The sequence below is a fragment of the Cyanistes caeruleus genome, chromosome 3 (genome assembly GCF_971803275.1).
Source record: "Cyanistes caeruleus chromosome 3, bCyaCae1.hap1.1, whole genome shotgun sequence".
NCBI lineage: Eukaryota > Metazoa > Chordata > Aves > Passeriformes > Paridae > Cyanistes > Cyanistes caeruleus.
This window is the reverse complement of record NC_141703.1, coordinates 98,625,909-98,646,398: the sequence shown is the minus strand read 5'-3', so window position 1 is coordinate 98,646,398 and position 20,490 is coordinate 98,625,909. Positions and strand designations below refer to the sequence as shown.

The window sequence follows — 20,490 nt, the reverse complement described above, 5'->3', positions numbered from 1 at the left end:
AGATCATTCAGTTTAAGCAACTAATCCTAACCCCACTTTTATTGCTACTGCAGTGACAATCATCTGTTTGCTTTACAGTAAAATAAACTGAAAAGGTTGTACAGAGGTTACTTTAGGAAGATTTAAGACTAGAACCTAACTTGATAATATGAAGTATTGGGATCTTCACCGTATGGAAGAGTCAGAGTAGTGAAAAGTTTGTGGTTTTTTTCTCATTGCAGCTGTATCACTACTGAAGTCCAAAAACAGTCTGACTTCAATGAAGTGCCTGGCATTGCTGCAGACAACAAATGCTGCTGCCTCACCGACTAACCAAGCTCACTCTGTAATTAACCCTGATGCCCTAATCCTTAGCATAGCTGCAATAAGCAGCACAGCTGTCTAAGCCTCCCCATAACTGTAAGCTTACCCTTTTACAGGAACTTGGCAAATTCTGTAGTCAGATCTGAGGTAAATTGGTAGCTGATCATTACCCAACTATCACAGAGAGAATGCAATAAAAATTCAGTACCTGCAGCCTGACTTGTACCCACTCCAAAACAGGAAGAAATAAAGGTCTTTATTGTGTAAAAGTTCAAAGTTCAGAAAGATGAATATTTGAGATAAACTTACTGCAGCTGCTTTCATCACTTCCATCAACACAGTCCACAGTCCCATCACACTTTGCATATTGTTTCCTAATGCAAATGTTATTCCTGCACTTGAATGTGTAGTTGGTGCAGGGAATACCTGAAATAGTTGTGAGGAAAAAAACCAAAACAACCATTGGCTCAGCTTAACACACAAAGACATATCTACACAGATTGAAGATGTACATGTATTAATACATGTATAAATAGGAAGTAATACAACAAAAAAGCACTTTGGCTGGGATGGCTTAACCTCTAAACAGAATAAACTATTCAAAGAGAACTGCATCTGTACTTGGGTGTGAATTTACTTGGCCAAGTCCAAACAGTTATTTCCTCCCATCCTTTCCCACAGCACTAATACACACAGATATAGTAGTGAAAATTAGATGTAGAATATAAGGATAGCAAGAGTAAACATCCAGTACTTTGGAAAGGAGCTCTCCTTTGTATTTCAGTATTAAATGTGAAATGAAAGATTGCAGTGCAAGCAACCTTATTAACTGTATCCAGTAGAACTGCAACCCCCAAACTCAGCATTTTCCTGTTTCCCTGTGGCTTGCAATAAATGAGGCCACTCAAACCCAATCCATTTTTCTTGTCAACATACAGAAGTATCCTGTAATCATTTACACAGACTGTCTTGTCAGAGGGGTCAAAAAAGTTTTCTTTAAAAAAGTCACTTGCAGCACTTTTCAGTTCTCCCTTTCATATGTGACAGCATCCATTTATTCGAAAAAGTTCAAGAAAGTTCTGATTCAAGAATTTCATTTGCCTAATGCTAAATTTATGGCTTCCACTAACCTTATAACCCTGAAAATTGCTACAGATAAACCATGATTTTTATAGTTATTTTACAGATGGTAAAACAGATCCAGGAATTAATTTGCACAGATTATGCTGTAAAGAGATAAAATCTCAGATTCAAGATTTATATCCCTAGATGCCCACCATGCACCTGAAGTACTTAATTCTTCTGCCAGTATTTTGCAGAAATAGATGTTCATGAGCTTATTAAAAATAAATAGTTTAGAATCCGTAACGGCTTGTTTCTAAGAGTAACAGAAGAATTGAACGGAATTACATAGCCCAAGTGAGATTTGACAGTGCCTCTTAACCTTTTGAATGCAGCATCCAGAATTCAAGTCAGGAATAGACAGAAAACAAAAGAGAGAAAAAATTCAGTTATTCAGGAGAGCAGCCTTACTGTGAGTGCAGTTCTGCTCATCTTTTCCGTTCTCACAATCACTTACTCCATTGCAGACAAGCAAGTTGTCCTGTATTGCAAAGCTGGAGTTACAGTTCCACTCAGGGACAACTTTAAAAATATAAGCCAAATCAGGTATAGAAACATTCCTGTAAATGCTAACACATCCCCCTATGATTGCATCTTAATACAACATTCATTCCTTTACAGCATGGAACAAGGACAGGCATCAGTGCCAAATTATGCACGGAGAAAATAGAGCACAAAGGAGTTCAGTGAGTTCCCCAGGTGGAGATGTTTAGTATCACTCTCACCTACTCTATGGACTCCCCTCTTTGTCATTCCCCCACAAAATTAAAATAACTCATCTCTAAATGGGACAGAAATTTATTAATAATATTATTAATAATTTTCAGCTTTTATCACATGAGGAAAAACTAAAATATAGCCTCCTACAGCTATCATTGCACATCTAAATTTCTTCCTTGTGCTCTTCAGTGCCATACCTTCCTCATTCTTGCTTTTGTCCTTTGTCAATTAACTACAAATTAAGCATTCACGAGACTGACAAGTAGTCTGTACCCAGATGCACAATGAAGCTGAAAGCATCTTTTGTTATCCCCATTAGAAAATTTCATCTTGTTTCAGCTGCCTTCTAAGATTAGAGAATACAATCACTGTGTTTTCCAGTCAAGATCTCTAATAAGTGAATACAAACCACAAGAGAGTTCATCGCTTTCATCGAAGCAGTTGTTTATGCCATCACAGCGCTGCATCTGCTGGATGCATAAGCCAGTGGAACACTTGAAATGTCCAGGTGGACATGCTGGAGGTTAAAAAGGAAAAACAAAACAAGACAAAAAACCAAGCAACCAAACTTGGAAATTTCCTTTTCACAAATATTGCCAGCTTGATTCAATTTACAGTCACTAAGCTGTTCTGAGGAACCATAAAGTTGATCTAGATTTAATAGTCTGTATACATTGCCAGCACTTAAATTGAATTCAAATGTTGAAAACTGGGATTTAAAGAAGAGGAAAAAATGTCTCTGAAGTTCCAATTCAGCTCTTCCTGGAATATGTACCACAGGCTCTCTAGGGCTGGACCAAATCTGCCAGTGTTTTATGGTGCAACACAAGACTGCTTAGTAAAGGACAGTCTCACTTCCAATAACCAAAATTTGCAGCACTTTGCAACTTTGGCAAATAATCTGCATTGAGGTGGTGTACTACATAAATGAGGTGGTGTAACTACATAATTCTGCCTTAGAAACGAAAATAATCAATTTTCCCCTCTTTTTACATATTCTACATATATACACTGAATAAAACTCCTCTAATGTTACAAGTAACTATGTCTAGAAACCCTACTACTTTGAAAAGAATATATAAGACTAACACAGGTGAAAAAGTACCAGCAAACAAGTTGTCTGTTACAGGACTGGAAAATCTCAGGGTCTCAGATTTTATCAATTTTATGAGCTGTTTTTTTAGCTCAGATTTCAGAATGGAAACATTGAAATAATCAGTTGGTTATTTGGTACTCTTTTCATTACCTGGAATCCTTATAGCAATAGAAACACTGCAAACAAAACAAAACAAAAAACTAACAGGAACAGCAGACTTTGACTGCACCATGGTCATAGCCATGCAGGAAGATTTGAGGACTGTGCAGAAGAGAACAGTGTGCATGCAGGAAACCAGAGCATGCTGCACATGCCCACAAACATGAGCCTAATGCACAGCCTAGGAAAAGTTCTTTGTTTAGTCTTTGTTCTTTGCTAGTCATCTGGCTTAGTGAGATTTAGAAAAGAAAATGAACTGAAACCCAACAGGTCATTTCCTGCATAAACTTAATTAAGTCCTATTGGACCCAAAAAATGCTACTTCACAGATCTGAAATGCAAGGAAAGGTTGAAAGAGATCAAATCCATCTTACGCTGGCCGATGCTATAGCTGCCATACTCCACCAGCAGAGGCTTCTCAGAGACCTTCGAGCTGCACTGAAGCTCCACACTGACAGCAGAACTCTTAATGTGGAAGACTGTTTGGTGATCAACATAGTAACCACAGTACCTAAAAGTGTTCAGGCAAGTTCTAGAGCACCCTTCACATGAAAACTGCCTTACATACAATCCCAATGTCAACACCATTGATATTCAGAAATACAGTCAGCTGCCATATTTTCATTAAGAACCAAACCCAAAAATATTTCTCAGTAGTCACCCAGCCTTCATCCACCATTAACATTGTGGAAATTTAATTCTGCGTGTCACACCTTCAAATAAATATTCCTAAAAAATAATGCCCTGAGTGTACAACCACTTTAACTTGCTATTTGCTATTTCAAAAAGGTTCCTTGGATTTCTGCCTAGGTGTCACTTGATTCAGAGAAATCTAAATGCTTTCTGATGCCAGAAAACATTTAATCCATCTATTATTAATGAATTTCTAATACTCCTTTCATCAAATATGTTAATCTCTAGCTGGGGGGGGTGGACAACAAAAAAGGAAAAACTACCAAAAAAGGAAAACAAAAGCAAATAAGAACAAACCAACCCCAAAGCAAAAAAAAAAAACAAAAAACAAAACCACAACAAACAAAGCCTCTTTGACAAGGGAAAGTTTGCTGGATCATTATTTAAAAAATTGAGACAGTTTTAAATGTAGTAAACCACTGACTGTCAATAGTACAGGCTGTTCTAGAAGTAGAAATAAAGACTCTCTCCTCTGTTCAACAAAAATGCCTCAAAAAGGCAACACTTGTAAGAAAAACATCTGGTTTTAATATTCTTGCCAAAATCAAAGTACATATGAATCTTAACTAGATTTAAGAGCACAGGCAGTTGTATTGATTTTTAGCAGACTTGGCACACATACTTGTTTGACAGCAGTACAAGGTCACTCACTGCTAACAAAATGAACACAAAGAACAAAAGAGAAAAAATGAATTGTTATATTGTTAAATGGAGTAGGGGACTATCAGCCAGAGGTAAATATTCCCCTTGTGTATTTTTCCACATCAAGCATTGCATCAGGACTACTCCTCACGTCAAGGAATGGAGAAAAATTGGTCAGTGATTTTCATGTGAACAGATGTTGCCTCAGTGTCCTGAGCATTCCACTGAAGTCTGCCCCAGGGAATGGACACACTCATTCACATGTTTTCATGTACACCTTGTTTCACCCTACTAAAATGTTAACAGATCTAGGAGAGTCAGTTCTAACAATGTGATGAATAAAGGAAGAAAACAATTTAAAAAACAAGACTCCTGTTTGACATCCTGAGAGCAGATGCAAAAATCCCAGTTAATTTTACAGCTTTTTACTACAGGAAAATTAATTGTAAAAGAAGCCCCAAACAAAGAAACAAGCAAACAGACTCTCAAAACAAAATAAAAAAAAACAAACCAGAAAACCAGAAAAAATCCCACAAAAAAACAAAAAAACAAACCCAAAACAAACAAAAACCCACAAAACAAACAAACAAAAAACCCCAAACCAATAACAACAACAAAAAAACCTAAAAAAAGCCACCAAACAACAACAAAAAACACACAAAAAAGAAACTGAAAAAAAAACCCCAAAACAACCCTGTCTTGGGTTACAATGTAAGGTGTAACCAAAAGCAAAAAGTGAGCGGGATAGTTTTTCAGGGGATAAGCAGATACATGCCTGCTGAAACAATGGGATATTGCACTAATAGTTTTAAGACAAATAAAGCACCTCTGAGTTCACATAAACCTCTAGTGGTCTGCTCATAAGAGACTCATTGGTATTCCTGCCCCTGAGAATTTCAGGTAAAGAAGTTCATCAGCTGTACCTTCTTTGACAGGCAGTGAAGCACTGTATGTGCACTGGAAGAAGGACAAGGAAGAACTGCATGGGTGTGTTCAGTATCTCTGGTTAGATAAAGCTGTGCCTAGAGGTCTGAAGGAACCTTCTCTGCACCACCTGCTTGGTCCCAGTGTTTATTAATATCAGCATCCCAAAGGTTCTTATCCATTTTTACCTAAGATAACAGAATAAGCATCCCATAGGCTGCAACTGCAAGAAGCTGAAAAATGGGGGTCCCCTGCCTGTCCCCCCCACCCCCATTTCATTAACAATAAAAATTTGGGAAAAAAAAGAAAATTAAACATCACCATGTTTCATGCTTCAAGTCATATTTTTTTCCCCTTCAAAAGTAAATATAGAACAGAAAATCACAAGTTCAAAAGCCTTCTTTTCAATGAAAAATACACTCTTTCAAAGGAAAGCTTTTCTTGGTCTACTACTGTAACCAGCAACTTGCAACAGAAAGCAGGAGCATGCTTTCTTGTGCAGTACTTCAAAAGTAACCCTGAGTGCACTTCTAAGAATCATACCATGGACATTTGATTCTGTGGAATACCAGCATAATTGGCTGGTTTATCAAGAAGCTGCTCAGGTTTCTCTGTCAAAGAATTCTTCAGTATGATAATATTATCATTTTTTCCCTCCAGATTTTTTGTTTTTTATCTCAGCCATCCCGAATATCACAAATCTTTCCATTTCTGTCATAAAAAGACCATCAAAAAACCCCACAAACATACTAAATATGGTGTGTTTTTTCATTGGTGTTTTTATGCACTCATCTAGTCCAGCAACCAATTCCCATCAAGGCACAATCGTAGGAACTTCAAACTGAATTTTCACTCTATAAATACAACATACTATTGAAGAACAGATAAGTTTCTTCTTCTCTCTGTAATTCTTTCAGTTGTACTCTTAAAGGTCTAATTGTCTTAGTTCCAGTAGTGAGTTCAGAAACTCAGTTTTAAGACGAATCTTACTTAGGTTTCCATTTGAACAAATTTTAAGAAAAAAAATCTGATGTTTTAGATCTAGCCTTGCCTCATCATCCAGCATTCCAAAGGTGACTTCAAAACTGAGGAAAGAACGGGTGCACAATGTGCTGGGAAAGCAGTGGTATCTTAACCAGAAAACCAGCAGCAATATTTTAATAAAAAACACTTCAGAAATACAGTGGTTGCTTGAAAGCCGCTTTGTGCAGTTTCTCTTTCAAGAGCCAGTGACTGGAATGAGGAAGCGGTTACAATTCTGTTCCCAGTCATCTCATTGCAATGGCTTTCACCAAGAAGTTAATTGGATTTGCTGTCCTCTTGAGCAATCATAGAATTAAGTTACACTTAAAAAGGCTTTAAACAGACCTTGTTTAATTGACCCAGAAAATACAGAATTATTTTAGGGTTCATAGGACATCAATCTTCATCCAACTCTTTCCATTTCTCTCTCTCTAGAGAGTACCAAAGACTCTTGTCTTCATCATTCTGGTACTTTTCAGTAGAACATATATATATATATATATATATATATATATATATATATTTTATAAGGATTGTTACATCATCAGCTACAATGAAAGAATGTTAGGACACCCCAGTGAATTACTTCTATCCTTGTGGAAGCTCTCTGAGTGTGCTGCAGCAGTAATGGGAAGGTTTATTTTGGTACCATTACATTAATAATCCACGCAGAGTACTTACATGCGTTCATTAATTTTCCACCACCCTCGCTCACAGCCTTTAATATTCTTCTCACTAATGGTATAGTTATGAAACTTCAGAGCCACACCAAGGCTCTTCTGTGGAGTCTGTTGTGAGCAAGAAAGACAGTGCAAGCAGTCTTCTTTTTCCTTTGGTGAGCGTAGAACACAAGAGTCTATAAATGTATTTCAGGAATTACGGAGCCTGGCATTGCCACACCCTGGGAGCTGTGCTGCTTCACCAGCTCAACAGCCAACACTTTACACACTTGCCAGCTATTCAGTCCTGAGTCAAAGCAAGGGTTGGCACAACCCCACCACAGCTGCAGCCTTTCTCCCCCTCTAGCCAATAGCCTTCTCATCTTCAGAGAGCCACTGGCTGTAGAAAGCAGCTTTTGTATCAAGATCAAAGCACTCAAACACATCCAAATCTACTTGTGTAGAGACACAGAGCCCCAGAGGATTTTTAGAGTTAAGATACTGCCTGGAATACTTGTGTCACCCTGTAATGCTAGGAGTTACTTCTACCACAATATTACAGTCTTCTGCTAGAACCTGCTTATCCATGCATTCCTTAGTATTTTACAAAACATTTCTAAACCCAGCAAAATCATGAGTGTTCATACTTAACTGGAAATTCCTTTCATAAAAGGAACAGAACCTTTTTAGCAAGGCAAGGCAGTGTTCATTTAAGAACAAGGGCTGATTCAGGGCAAAAATCCAGAAATGAATTTTTTTTTCTCCCTCTCTCTTACAGAAAATATAACTTGGGAAATGAGTGAAGTTTCAATATTGCACAAAAATACAATACTGAAAATGAAACTGGTTTGAGCAATAAACCTTTCTATCAGAAGTCCAGGGTGAACTGAAGACCATAAATTTAGGCCCCCCAAAATTGCCTTATCATTCTAGAAGGAGAAGAGGCTGTAGGTTATGGCTAGCTGCACTTAACTTATATTGCTGTGATTCAATGTGGGCAATTTGATTCAATGTGATTCAATGTGGGCAGTCATTAGCTTAACAAGTCATGAGTAACATAAGCAGAAAGATGGGTAAACAGTGGACCTCATTACATCCACTGCTATATTCTTTAGAGAGGAAAACACTAAAGGGCAAACTCTAAGACAGAGACCTTATTTTAGCAGTGCTAATAAGGAAACACTCATGTCAGAGAAAACAGAACTACTTTAAAACAATGTCAACTTTCAGCAATTTGCCTTCAGGAGAGTACCTGAAAAGATGCAGAAAAAGGATACCAAGTTAAAAAAAGAGTCTATGGGATTGTGCTGATAGGACAGACAGTTCTGAAGACAAATTAAATGTATTAGCGTATGAAAAGATACCAGAGAAGTGCCAGTAATAACTAGGTTTCATCCAAAATTCTGGGGGTGGGAAGAGAAGAGTTAAAAACAGTCAGGTTTTATGTATCCTGACAGGAAGTAATTCTGAAGGCTAAGCATCAAAACCTATCTTAGCTCTTCACCTTTGTAACAGGATTAGGAACTATGTTATCTTCCTTAAAAAAAAGTGCACAGAAAGAAAAAAACCGATACAAAATACCTGAGCACAGTCAGCTATTCAGCAATGCCATTTCTATAAACTACTGGACCTGTGAGGATGCAGGGTACTGCCAGCTCAATCTCCTCTGCTTTACTTAAGCTCTATGTGCCCAAAACACACAGCAGTGCATAAGAGAGAAAGAATCATGTTACCTGGAAGTTCCATGCACACAGGCATTTTGGAGGATAATAGCTTGGGTAATATGGACTTGTGATTCTCCCTTCATAGCCAGTTTCCTCTTTTGTCAGTATTGCTTTTCCACACCCTAGGGGGAAAAAAATAGAAAAGAGAGAGAGGAAAAATTTGGCAAACCTTGATATATTTTCAGTAAAGCTGTTCAGTGGGCTAAAGCATCCAAATTTATCAGAAGTCTGTCACTGCAAAGCTGGGCAGGTGAGGAATTATATTTAGCTGGATTCAAGTTATAAAAAAGAGACCCTTTCTAATGATGCACACAGAATACAAAGGATGTAAAGATCCAGGGATGAGTTCTGAGCTCTGCAGGACCAGAAGAACACACTATAAAGTTTATTTGTGTTATTTCACTGAAAACAGTTTTACAAACAAGAATATCAACACATCCACACTGCAGTACTATGCAGGGACCTCTAGTCTTAGAATGCAGCCAGTTAGAAGTGAAATGGACAACACACTAAATTGCCTCCTGGAGGCCAAAACTTTCTTGTATGACTGCTCAATGGATTTGCAGAATTCATTAAAGACAAATTCACACATGCAGAGAAATGAACAAAGAAAACCCAGGCCTAACTTAAAGAAAACCAACCAACCAACCCACACACACAGAACAGAACTTGAAGTTAATTATTATGGAGAATTTATGACATACTTTCATGACAGTATATTAAAGCTTAATTACTGTCAACATGAAAAGTGTACAGCATATTTTTGATTAGCTTGAATTTCCTTGCATTGAGTTGTGTGAGATTTTTCTGCTTGTGCCACTAGCATTATATTCCTTGTACTACTTCTGATTATGCTCTCACCATTTCTTAGAGATTAAAGCAATAAAGCCATGGACTTGATGCACAAATGTTAGTGACTCTTTTGTGTTCCTGAGGAGGCAGGGACCGATAGCAAATGCACACAAAGCAACTAAAGCTTAGTTTTCTGAAAGCAGTTTTTAGTGCTGACATCGTTCCACCTTTAACATGATCCCGGAGTCGGAAGGCAGAAGGGAGGCCTCTGCTACACCTGAAATAACAGCCCCATCTACTGGCACACTGCAGTTCTCAGCAACTGAATTGAGGGCTGCTTTCCACCTTTTACCTTCATACTTCACAACTGGTCTGATCAGATTACAATACTCAACAGGAAGACACGCATTAATGCAGAGGAGATGAAGAGGAGACAGGCACCTGTAAAAAGAAGAAACTCTGATACAGGAGTCTTTTTTCCATAGTCAGAAACATGACAGACGCTTCAGGATCTCAGAAGAAAAAATATAATAAACATACTTCCAAACACAGAACAAACCTACTTTCTTGTATGATGACCTCAAAATAGCCATGGAATTCCTTTTGCTCCTTTACTTGTGCTGCCTTAAATGTTACCAGCATGAGATTATTTGTGGACACAAGTGACACCAATGAATCAGCTGGTTCACAGGCTCTGAGGGGGAAGAAAGCAGAGCAAATACATAAGCAATCACTTAAAAAGCAAAAAGCTTAACACATTACTCTCACTCTATGCATAAATTTTCTGCTAGTTCAGATCTTACCTACTTCCAAGTCCAGTCAAATCTCCATGCTCTTAAGCACAAAAGTGCCTGTTACAAGGCCAGTTAGAAACTCTATACTGAAAATTCTTACAAAAAAGGAAAATTGCAAACATGAAAATTAATATGGAATGGTTCACTCTACGAGATAATGACTTTCATACTTCACTCCTAGTTAAAATAAATGAAGCCAAAATTAACGAAAAGCTAGAAGAAAGAGGAGGCTTATTTAATATACCAACAGTTTTATCTTCTGGTTGGGGAGTGGAAAAGACAAGAAAGTTATTCTTCAAGTCAACAATTAAGAATCTGAGCCAATAAAGTAGTCTCATTTAAAAGAAAAAATTACTCTCCATATGCATTACCTAGAAAACATCTTCAGTCCTCTACTGATACTAACATGTAAGTGAACACCATCCAAGGCAATTTGAGACACAGATTAGTACAGGACTTCTCAAAAAGGACTGAAAAACCAATGCTCTGGCTTTGAGTCTTATACAGAGACTGAATTTCCAGAGGAAAGGGCTCCTGGGGTAAAAACACTGAGTTTCTGTCCACTTCATGGAGTTGTTTCCTTTAGACTTACAGAGTCCTATGGAATTAATTATCAGGGATTTTAAAGTCCCTAAATAAGCATAATGAATCATTAAAGAGAGCGAAGAAAAAGAAAAAAAGTAATAGTTCATGTTCCTCAACCCATCACAGCTTCAAGTCAAGATTTTTATAACCCTCTAAACAAATAGAGCAGATAAAAAAAGCACTGAACTAGTGAGTGCCAGTAAGTGAAAATCACGAGACTTAGTTTCAGAACTTGAGTCTTTATCTGAAAAGCACTAATCTTCACACAGAATAGTTTGCTTAAGGGAGGAAATTTCAATGTTCTCTTTCAGTCAGCATCTATTTCCTGACAAGAAACAGAAAATTTTGCCCAGTAATGAGTGAATTTTTCACAGTTCTGTAGCTAGGTGAAGAGGCACTCCAGTTGAGAAAAAAAGAGAAAAAATTGAAGAATATTTTCCCTTTTAAAAGCAAGATAACTTATTCAGGAAATTTTAATTTGTCGGGGATTATGTGAGTAATACACGAAGATCACAACAATTTTAGCAAAACCAAACTAACCAAAAAATGAAGATGACAGATCTTCAAAAAAAGTTGTCAATTAATTCTTAATAGAAATTTATACTCACCGGTAGAGTATCTTATCTTTGATTGGCATCAGAGAGTCATAAACAGTGAGTGAGTCAGTGATGCAGTTATCTGCTTCAATCTGAAGGGATACTATTGAAAGGCGGATAAGGTGGCCCACAGATGCAATAAGCTTAAAATAGCAGATTGTTCCCTCTGAGGTAGCTCGTGTATCCAGAGGAAAGTGCTCGTGTAGTCTGTCCGCATAGAGATCATACATGCAATTTGTTCCTGTGAAAATATCACATTTTCAACACTGGATACAATCACTCCAAATCTCCTAAATCCATATGGCATTAAAACAAGACATCCTAAAACTTGTGTTAAACTAAAGTAAAATATGAAAGCATATCTAATTTGGAAAACAAAGTTAAAATAGAAACAGAGTGGTTTGGGTTGTAAGAGATCATCTATTTCCAAACTCTCTGCCATGATGGGGATACCTTCCACTAGACCAGGTTGCCCAGAGCCCCATCCAACCCAGCCTTGGACACTTCCAAGGGGCATCTACGGCTTTTCTGGGCAACCATCCTTACAGTAAAGAATTTCTTCCTATTCTAAACCCAAACCTACCCTTTTTCAGGTTAAAGCCATGCCCCCTTGACCTTGTGAAGCATCCCTTCCTGGCTGTGTCACTGTTTTCATCTTAGTTACAACTCTGTGGTCAAAGAACAGTCTATTCATAAAAAGTACAAAGCATGGCCAACAGTGCTGTAATTCAGTTCTTGCAGGGTATTTGCACTAATGCAGTGCCATTATGTGCAATTTGCAGTTAAAGTTCTGTGGAGTCTCTAGAGGATAAATTACTTAATTCTTCACTGGAAGATACTCATCTATTTTCAATGCACAAATAAACTGCTTGCCCCTATGGACATTAGGATATTTAAAATACATAAAATAAAATCAAAGCAAAAATGCAGCTGCATGTCTGTATTCCCTCAGCTTTTTTAATTTATCAAATGTCAAGGTTCTCAGTGTTTTATCATGACATGAGCTAGAAGTGCTAGCAACAAATTCAGATTCACCAAGTCCTTCAGTTTGGGAGGGATGCTAGGACATTTCTTGCTCAACATTCTACTCAAAGCAGGATCAAAATGAATGCAAACCAGGATTTTGTTACTTGCCCAGTCTTGAAAATTTTTGCAGCATTAGAAATCACCATTAGAAATGGAAATAGTGTGAATTAAAAATTATGCAACCTACCCTACACAACATTTATTAAAAAAGGGTAAAAATGTGTGTCTTAATTTAGACAAGGATAAGAAGAACATTATCATACTTGCATCCAATTTTCCAACTAAGCTGAAACAACTGCGATTTCCAAATAAAATATATTGAAAATATATTAATATATTTAATATTTATTAAAATATGTATTTATTTCAATTCAATATTGCAGCTTGCAGTCAGAAAAAAGCTTAGGGAATTTTTGTTTGGTCATATCTAAAGCTCTTAACATAGCTTTTTGAAAGGTGAGAAGGAAGGAAAATGCAAATTAGGGAGAACAAGTTCCAAAGTGAATATTTACATTAATTTCTGCCTATTACAAACATAAGTCTCTGAAATAGTTACCGTTATGGAACCAATTAGACCCCTGTGAAAGTTTACTACCCATTGTTGACTCAGATTTAATGTTGACCTTTTGACCAGTTGTCTTAATCAAGACAGGAAGTGGCAGGCTTTGTCCAACTTCCACTTCTAAATTACCAACTTGAAACTAATGTTATGAACGTTTATGAACAATCTGTAAGGGTCACATTCCATTTAAATGAATTACAGTAACAACTATTAAAAACTTTGTTTAAGCTATTGTTCTTCCTTCTTCCTTGTTCTTATCTCTTCCCAATAACATTCTTTTTATAATAGTTACTTGTGCTTATTTAGTCACCCTTAGCAGAGCCAAATTTGATCATAATCTCTAAAATTATGTAACTACCATTATTTCTACTAAGTAATTAATAAGGGGATGAGCTCACTGATGCTATGAAGTACAGTCAGGAAAATTCAGAGCTGACTCCAGAACTACAAGTAGATCAAGCATGCTGTCTTGGAACCAAAGCTGGACAAATTCTTTACCCAAGCAAACCCAGCACAACCAGGTATGATGGTAATGCAAGAACCTCACATCAGCTAAATGTCCACAAGTCCCTTCTCCAACACCACTCTTCAATAAATCTGCACTCCAGTCTGTGCCTGAACCAACCACTGGGTGCATCTCCATACCCAAAGCTAACTCCATTGCTCTCAAAACACAGCCTGCCAATGCTCATTTATTTTGTGCTGTTACATGTTCACTTTCACCTCCACATCGTATGCCATAGTCCTAAGCAGACACAGCCAAAGAACCCCAACAAATAAAATTGTGCCAGTATAAGATTCTCAACTACTGTGGCCATCCATGTTGTTTATCCCTAGAAACTTCATTACATTACCCTCTCCATGCCTCTCACAGATACTAGCTGACACCTGTGGGTGCCTATACAAAGTCTCTTGAAGATGTCTAGAATTTGGCAGGTCATCCTTCTCCCTTTGTGTGAAAGATACCACATAAGTCTTAAAAAGCCTTAGCTTTGTAAGCTTGGCTTACACTTGGCTTGCACTCTTCTTAATTTCTTCTGTTTTAGGGGCTGCATTCTGGAATAGATTGGAACCAAGTTCCAACTGTGCTGATTTCTCCACCCTGGAACACTGAACTGGGAAATGAAATTGCTATGCAAATAAACATTAATACATAAAACTCTTTATAGAAATAAAATGCATGTAATGAGATACAATAGAAGCCAATATTGTTATGCTTTGCAGTTTAAGTCAGGAGGTTTTTAACAAGTGAATGCTGTAGCAAACTTGACTTGAGTTTTGAGAAATTATGAGCTGTTAGCAATCTAAACATTGCAAGCCCTGCCCCATGCTCTGTGACACGAAGTCCACCTGTGGACCTCAGAACTAGAAGAGCTTGACTTGGCTGCATGGCAAAATAGTTATTGGATTCTGGAAAACATGTGCAAGGTAAAACCTTTGCAAGGTAACAGAAGAGAAATCACAGAGAAGTATAAAAATGTCTCAGGAAAGAAAAATACAAACATGGAAAGCTATAATGCCCTTTAAAAATCAAAACTGCAATTTCTCAAGATGAAGAGTCAGTCTGTGTCAAGGAGCAAAAGAGGCCAACACATCCCCAGCTGATCACTAACTGCTGGCCTAACAGAGTCTTAGCAGGTGTCTGCATCAGAGATGCAGTACTGTTGCTCAGCCTATTTTTTCCAGGTACCTACTCCATGTACTAATGAAGGTAGATGTACTCTACTTTTGACCTGCTTGTTCAGTGCTTTGCACACTGGAAAAGAACACTTCTGGGAGGTTTACAACATGAAACCAAGCAGATGTATAAACAGTATCTCCCACATCCCTGGCAAAACTCATCTCCCTAAAGTAATTACTGTTAGGGAATTTATTAAAAAAAATAACTCACCAGTAACCTTGGAGAAAAGGGAGTTAAGGTGGATAAAGGATGGACAAAAGCATTGCTCTTTAGCATATTAAATTTATTACTGTCCAGTTTAGAAAAGATTAATCTCCTGGTCAACAAAATGAATAGCAAACACCTGATTTAGTTTGTTTCCTACTATGTGATCAGGTACATCTAAATTAATCTACAGGCAGATTAAAGGTAGATAGTTTCTGTATTTGTTGCATGCAAGATTCTTGGTCATTCTTTTAGTAAGTCAGGACTTAAATGCCAAGGCTGAATTTAGGCCTTTTAAATTAACACTGAACAGTGTCTTTAAGTCCAAGTCATGAACTAAAAGCTTTGTTCTGCACCTCTTCTTTGCAGGAGGATGCCAAAAGGGTGAATTACCTGTTCCTGTTGTTGACCAATAATCTGACCGAAGACCTGCTGCATAGAAAAAGAGTTGTGTAAGTCTCCTTGTTCGCCTGAAATCCAGAATTCAGGGTTTAATTCAATCACACCTCAGTCCTAATGCTGAACACACAGGACAAAACACTTCTCTCAGTGGGAAGGGGGTTGCCATAGCTCCCTTCATTTCTGAAAATTCTGCAAGCAGCTTTGGAGGTGCGACAAGAAGAGACTGCATGGCAATTAAACAGTCAAAGTCAATTGAAGGACTGAGACAGAGGTACCCAGGAGGTCATTGTCTCATCCTTGGCCACAAAGTGTCTCTCAGCTTTCAGTTCAACAGAATCCTTCAGTCTGATGTCCTTAGAATGGAAACTCATTAAACATTTTGTAGCCAAATACATTAAACATGCTTGAATCACATGTTGTGAGTTTGTTCCCCAGACAGGACTGGCACACGAGTTATTTAACAAATGGACAGCTTTATAATCTGGTTTTGAGTCTTTAATAAAGGAGTGATAAGAATCTAATTTTTAATGAAGTGATCCACCTTAACCCTTAGTCTTTTTATGCTTTTAAAATCACAGACTAACCCAAATCTGCTTACAAAGGTATCCATTTTACCTCCTGATTATGAATACAAGCTGTCCCAATACAGGAAGTTTTGCAATCGTTTTCACAAGGACAATTTGTACTTTGATTTGTCCTCAAATCTCATGTTTTTTTCCTTCTCAATTTTTTAAAATTTTTTTCTATTAAAATTTCAGTATTAGAAGCCAGAGATGTAGGATCAAGATTTTAGTTTATTTATGGGATTTGCTACTCCAAGGAAAAATCGTTTGCTTAATGAAGTGTTTCCTCAAGGATATGGGTATATTCTAATACTAACCACTTAGGACAATGGAATCCATGTCGACTGCAAGGCCCTGAAGACTTCCCACTGAGGTCCTGTTAATTATACTTGTCTGAATGGAATCCTTTAAAATGGCAGCCACACAATCCTCACACAGCACTTGCCCCTTTGCCTGTGGTACCACAAATACGATCCAGAAATGAATAAGAAGGCCTCCATTGTTGTTGTTACTGAAATAAAGAGATTATCATCCTGTTGGAAGTTCTCTGAAGACTAGACTTTTAGCCCAAGCTTCTGAAATATAAATTCAGAGGTGTATTGCTCATTTCCATATTTTATAACTACTTTAATCCACTGAATGTATATTTTCCCCACAAACAAACAAACATGAGAAACACCAAAACAAACTCTTCACATCCAGTAGGGAATATTCAGTAGGCTGATTTCCTGAGGGCTTTTGAGATCTATAGAAATCACACTGTCTATATATGAATCAGAGCTGGACTATTTCCTGAAGATCAAAACAGAAACATTAGAACAGAAACAGCAGAATTATCATCTCCAGAGATGAAGAGCTCTGCATTGGTATGTATCTCACCCTGCACTGTGTGCTGCAGCATGTAGGAAATGATTCCTAGACTATTTAGGTAACCAGGCCATGTATGAGCACACTAATCTCTATCTCCTTAGTGAGGAGAAAGACCTTTAAATCAAACACAGCCTAAACCCCTCCAGTTTCTGAAACAAAACTGTATTTGATTTGAGAGGACTGAAATAACTAAACTTCTAGCATTAGTTGCAAACATTAATATTAGAGTAAGAACACTTCATTGCATAGAGATTTCCTACTTCTTAAGTAGAAAATAGTGTTTTTCCAATGACATTACTTACAAAATATATGCAATTTAGTCAATAATAGAGAGTTGTGTTCCAGCAGCATGTTTAAGTGATTAAACTTCTGCATGAACCAAAGAATCACCAAACCTCTTTATTGACATTATTTCTGTTCATCTTGCATTGTATTTCTGGCAGACAAGGAATTGTTTATATGACTTTAGTTTGCCCTTACTTTTGTTAAGTGAATTCATATAGGTTATAAACCTATTTTGCTATCAATCCAAGTACATGGCAAAGACATTGAATCAAAACCATTAAAAATGATTTTGTTTTGTGGGCTTATTACATTATATACTGCCCAGCAGAAAAGCAATTACATCAACCACAGTTTTACCTGACTTCTGAGACGGTCGACTGCTTATAAAATTTGGAGAAAGAAGAAGTTGTGTAGACCAAGTTCATCTGAAAGACAAAGATTTAGAATTCTGAAAATCAGAATCACACCTAGAGATGCTATATGCCTAGGCTTTCCTAGGAACAACCTGTTTTCCACCCAGATTATGCAACATGCACACACTTCCAGACATACATCAGCCAAGCTAGGCAGAACAGGAGATGAACAGACCAGCTCTTCAATGCACCCATAAGAAATCTGATATTCCCAGGAAACACCGAATCTTCTGCCCATGGCTGGCTGATATATACAATAATGCTCTTTCCATATAAATGAATTTTGAAAAAGGTGCACATCCTTCACCCAGAAAATCTCAAGCACAGAGGGCTATCCTGATGCTAAAACTTAAGGCTTCAAGAAATGCGCAGGCACTCACAATACTTTTTTTGTATTGTTACTAATGTGCAGTGAACAGCATGCACCAGAGCTTTTCCCACAGAATCACAGAAAGACTGAGATAGGAAAGAGCCTCTGGAGAGAATCTAGTCCAATCCCACTGCTCAAAGCAGGGTCGACTATCCCACATTGCTCAGGGCCATTTCCAGTTGATTATCTTCAAGAACAAAAACTCCACATCTTCACCAGATGAGAAACCTGTGCTTGATTCCCCTCACAGCTAAGGAATTACTTTTTTAACGTCTCCATGGAATTTCTTGCACTTTGATTCATTTGTGTCTATTTTCTTCATCAGCAGCTTAGTATTAACATATTTCTTTCCAATACACACAGTGTAAAATGTGGAGAAGTAAAATCACTGCCTGTTCCCTGACAAAGAACTGCCTTTGGGCAAAGCAAACTCCTGATTCTCCCTGTTGTTGGGCTGTGACAGTACTAGTGTGATAATAACCTTCCTCTCCCCGTCCTGCTCAAAGCCACAAGGTGGCATGTACCTCAAACGGTTCAGACCTCACTGCTGCTTTGTGATTAAAACTAATGTGCAAAGGACTATGACACAGAATGTTTCAAAGGCTGTAAAAACCACTACTAATAGTGGTTTCCATACTAATCTCTGACTTTCATAGTTTGAAACAGAAAGTTTAAACAATAATTTTAAGGGCCTAAATAAGGTGGGTAGAGCTCAGTCTTTCTCCAGATTAAGGTACAAGGGATTTTATGTATTACTTTTACTATCCAATGGAAAGAATCTATCTTGAGAGGTTTTTCTACTGCCACTTGAGGTCTCTGGGCCAGCAGGCATTAACAAAAAGGTTTTGAGGAGAACAAGAAACACAATCCCAAATCCCCCACTTCTTTACTAACAATTTTAGTCAAGGTTTCCAGTTTCAGAAATGCAAAATCCTTTGATGAGTTCAGGCAAAGTTTACAGATAAAAAATAAATTCCAAGTAATGTTCAAGTAGGAGGTGGTGACACTGGCAGCTCAACACCTCCTGTCTGTTGCATCTTCACTATGTATGACAAGGGCAGGATGCTCTGAGACAAGAACAAGACACAGGGAATACAGGACATTAGAGATGCTCCATGGAGAGCAGGGAAAGGTGATGCCCTGCACTGGTAATCTGGAAGAGCTTTAATGATTAATATGCAAGACTTGGAAAGAGCTGAAAAACAGGAACGTTAGCTCACAATATAAGATATTAAAAAACTTAGTAATTATTGAAAATTTCCTTGGTTGTATCTAACATTATTTTTTTTTTTGGTTTTCTTTAGAAATTTTCATACAGGTGCTTGAATTCTTATGTGGACAGTACTGCAGTTCCTGGCAATAATGTATTTTTGCTCCCTACACTAAATGTCTTTAAAGTCAAATTCCCTTTTAACCAAGACTTCCACCCCTTTCTTCCCACTATAGAGCAACTATTGATCCAGAATTCTATTTCTGCTTTGACTGATGCAAGGTATTTGGGAAGAATAATAGTCTTTAGCTCATTCTGATACCTAGTATCAGAAGGAAAAGTAAATGTAAATATGTTTGTGATCCCTAGGGTAATTATAGATGCTTTAAGGCAGAAGATACCAGTGTAAATGCAAAAGATTTCATCTGTTTAATATTTCAAAAGTGGTAGTTTGGTTTAAGGACTTTTGTACAATTTTAGTCATAGATCATAATTTATGGGTGAAAATATGTAAAATTTTAAGTCAAATGTAAAAACTAGACCCGTTCAAAACTCAGTTTGTGATTAACAAGCTGAAAGCAGCCAGTTCCTTCATACCTCTGGACAGCCACTGTTGGCACATAATCCTCTGAGGGGGAAGGGGTAGAACACCCCAGCTGCCTCAATGGCATCTGAACATCTCTTGCTCACAGCTCTGGTTTTTTTTGCTAACCACCCATCTTACCACATGCTGCACAGTCTGTGCCATAGAGAGGAATTCCTTTGACTCTTTCTGCCTATATTCTGGAAGAAACTCTATGTTGGCAACACGAAACAGTCCAACAAAATACAGTGCATCTTTGTTTTCTGCCTGAACTGCAAGAAACAAAGAAGTCAGTTAGCCTTTTTTTAATAACAATGAAGGTTTTTTATTAAATTCAAAACCAAATTAATCTATTTGGCCTATTCTACTTTCTAGTTTGAAACAATTACCCAAAGAACACTACACGTTTATAGCCAAACTGTTCTAGATGTGTACCAAATTGTGGTTAATTGAGCTCCTGTTACCTACACACAAGATAACACACCACCA

At 37.5% G+C, this 20,490-nt stretch overlaps 1 protein-coding gene across 5 annotated transcripts in view; it reads right to left on the bottom strand.

Annotated features, from left to right (window-relative positions):
• TMPRSS7 (transmembrane serine protease 7) overlaps window positions 1-20,490 on the bottom strand; it is a 43,309-nt gene that overhangs the window by 5,634 nt on the left and 17,185 nt on the right. For all 5 annotated transcript variants that reach the window (XM_086883317.1, XM_086883319.1, XM_086883316.1 and 2 more), the window contains 12 exons: window positions 20,143-20,273; window positions 17,783-17,850; window positions 16,588-16,781; window positions 15,699-15,737; window positions 11,845-12,073; window positions 10,421-10,551; window positions 9,075-9,187; window positions 7,364-7,470; window positions 3,775-3,911; window positions 2,555-2,662; window positions 1,837-1,947; window positions 613-729 (listed from right to left, as the gene is read on the bottom strand). In XM_086883317.1, the coding sequence (XP_086739443.1) occupies window positions 613-729; window positions 1,837-1,947; window positions 2,555-2,662; window positions 3,775-3,911; window positions 7,364-7,470; window positions 9,075-9,187; window positions 10,421-10,551; window positions 11,845-12,073; window positions 15,699-15,737; window positions 16,588-16,781; window positions 17,783-17,850; window positions 20,143-20,273 (1,485 nt within the window). The remainder of the gene's footprint in view (window positions 1-612; window positions 730-1,836; window positions 1,948-2,554; window positions 2,663-3,774; window positions 3,912-7,363; window positions 7,471-9,074; window positions 9,188-10,420; window positions 10,552-11,844; window positions 12,074-15,698; window positions 15,738-16,587; window positions 16,782-17,782; window positions 17,851-20,142; window positions 20,274-20,490) is intronic.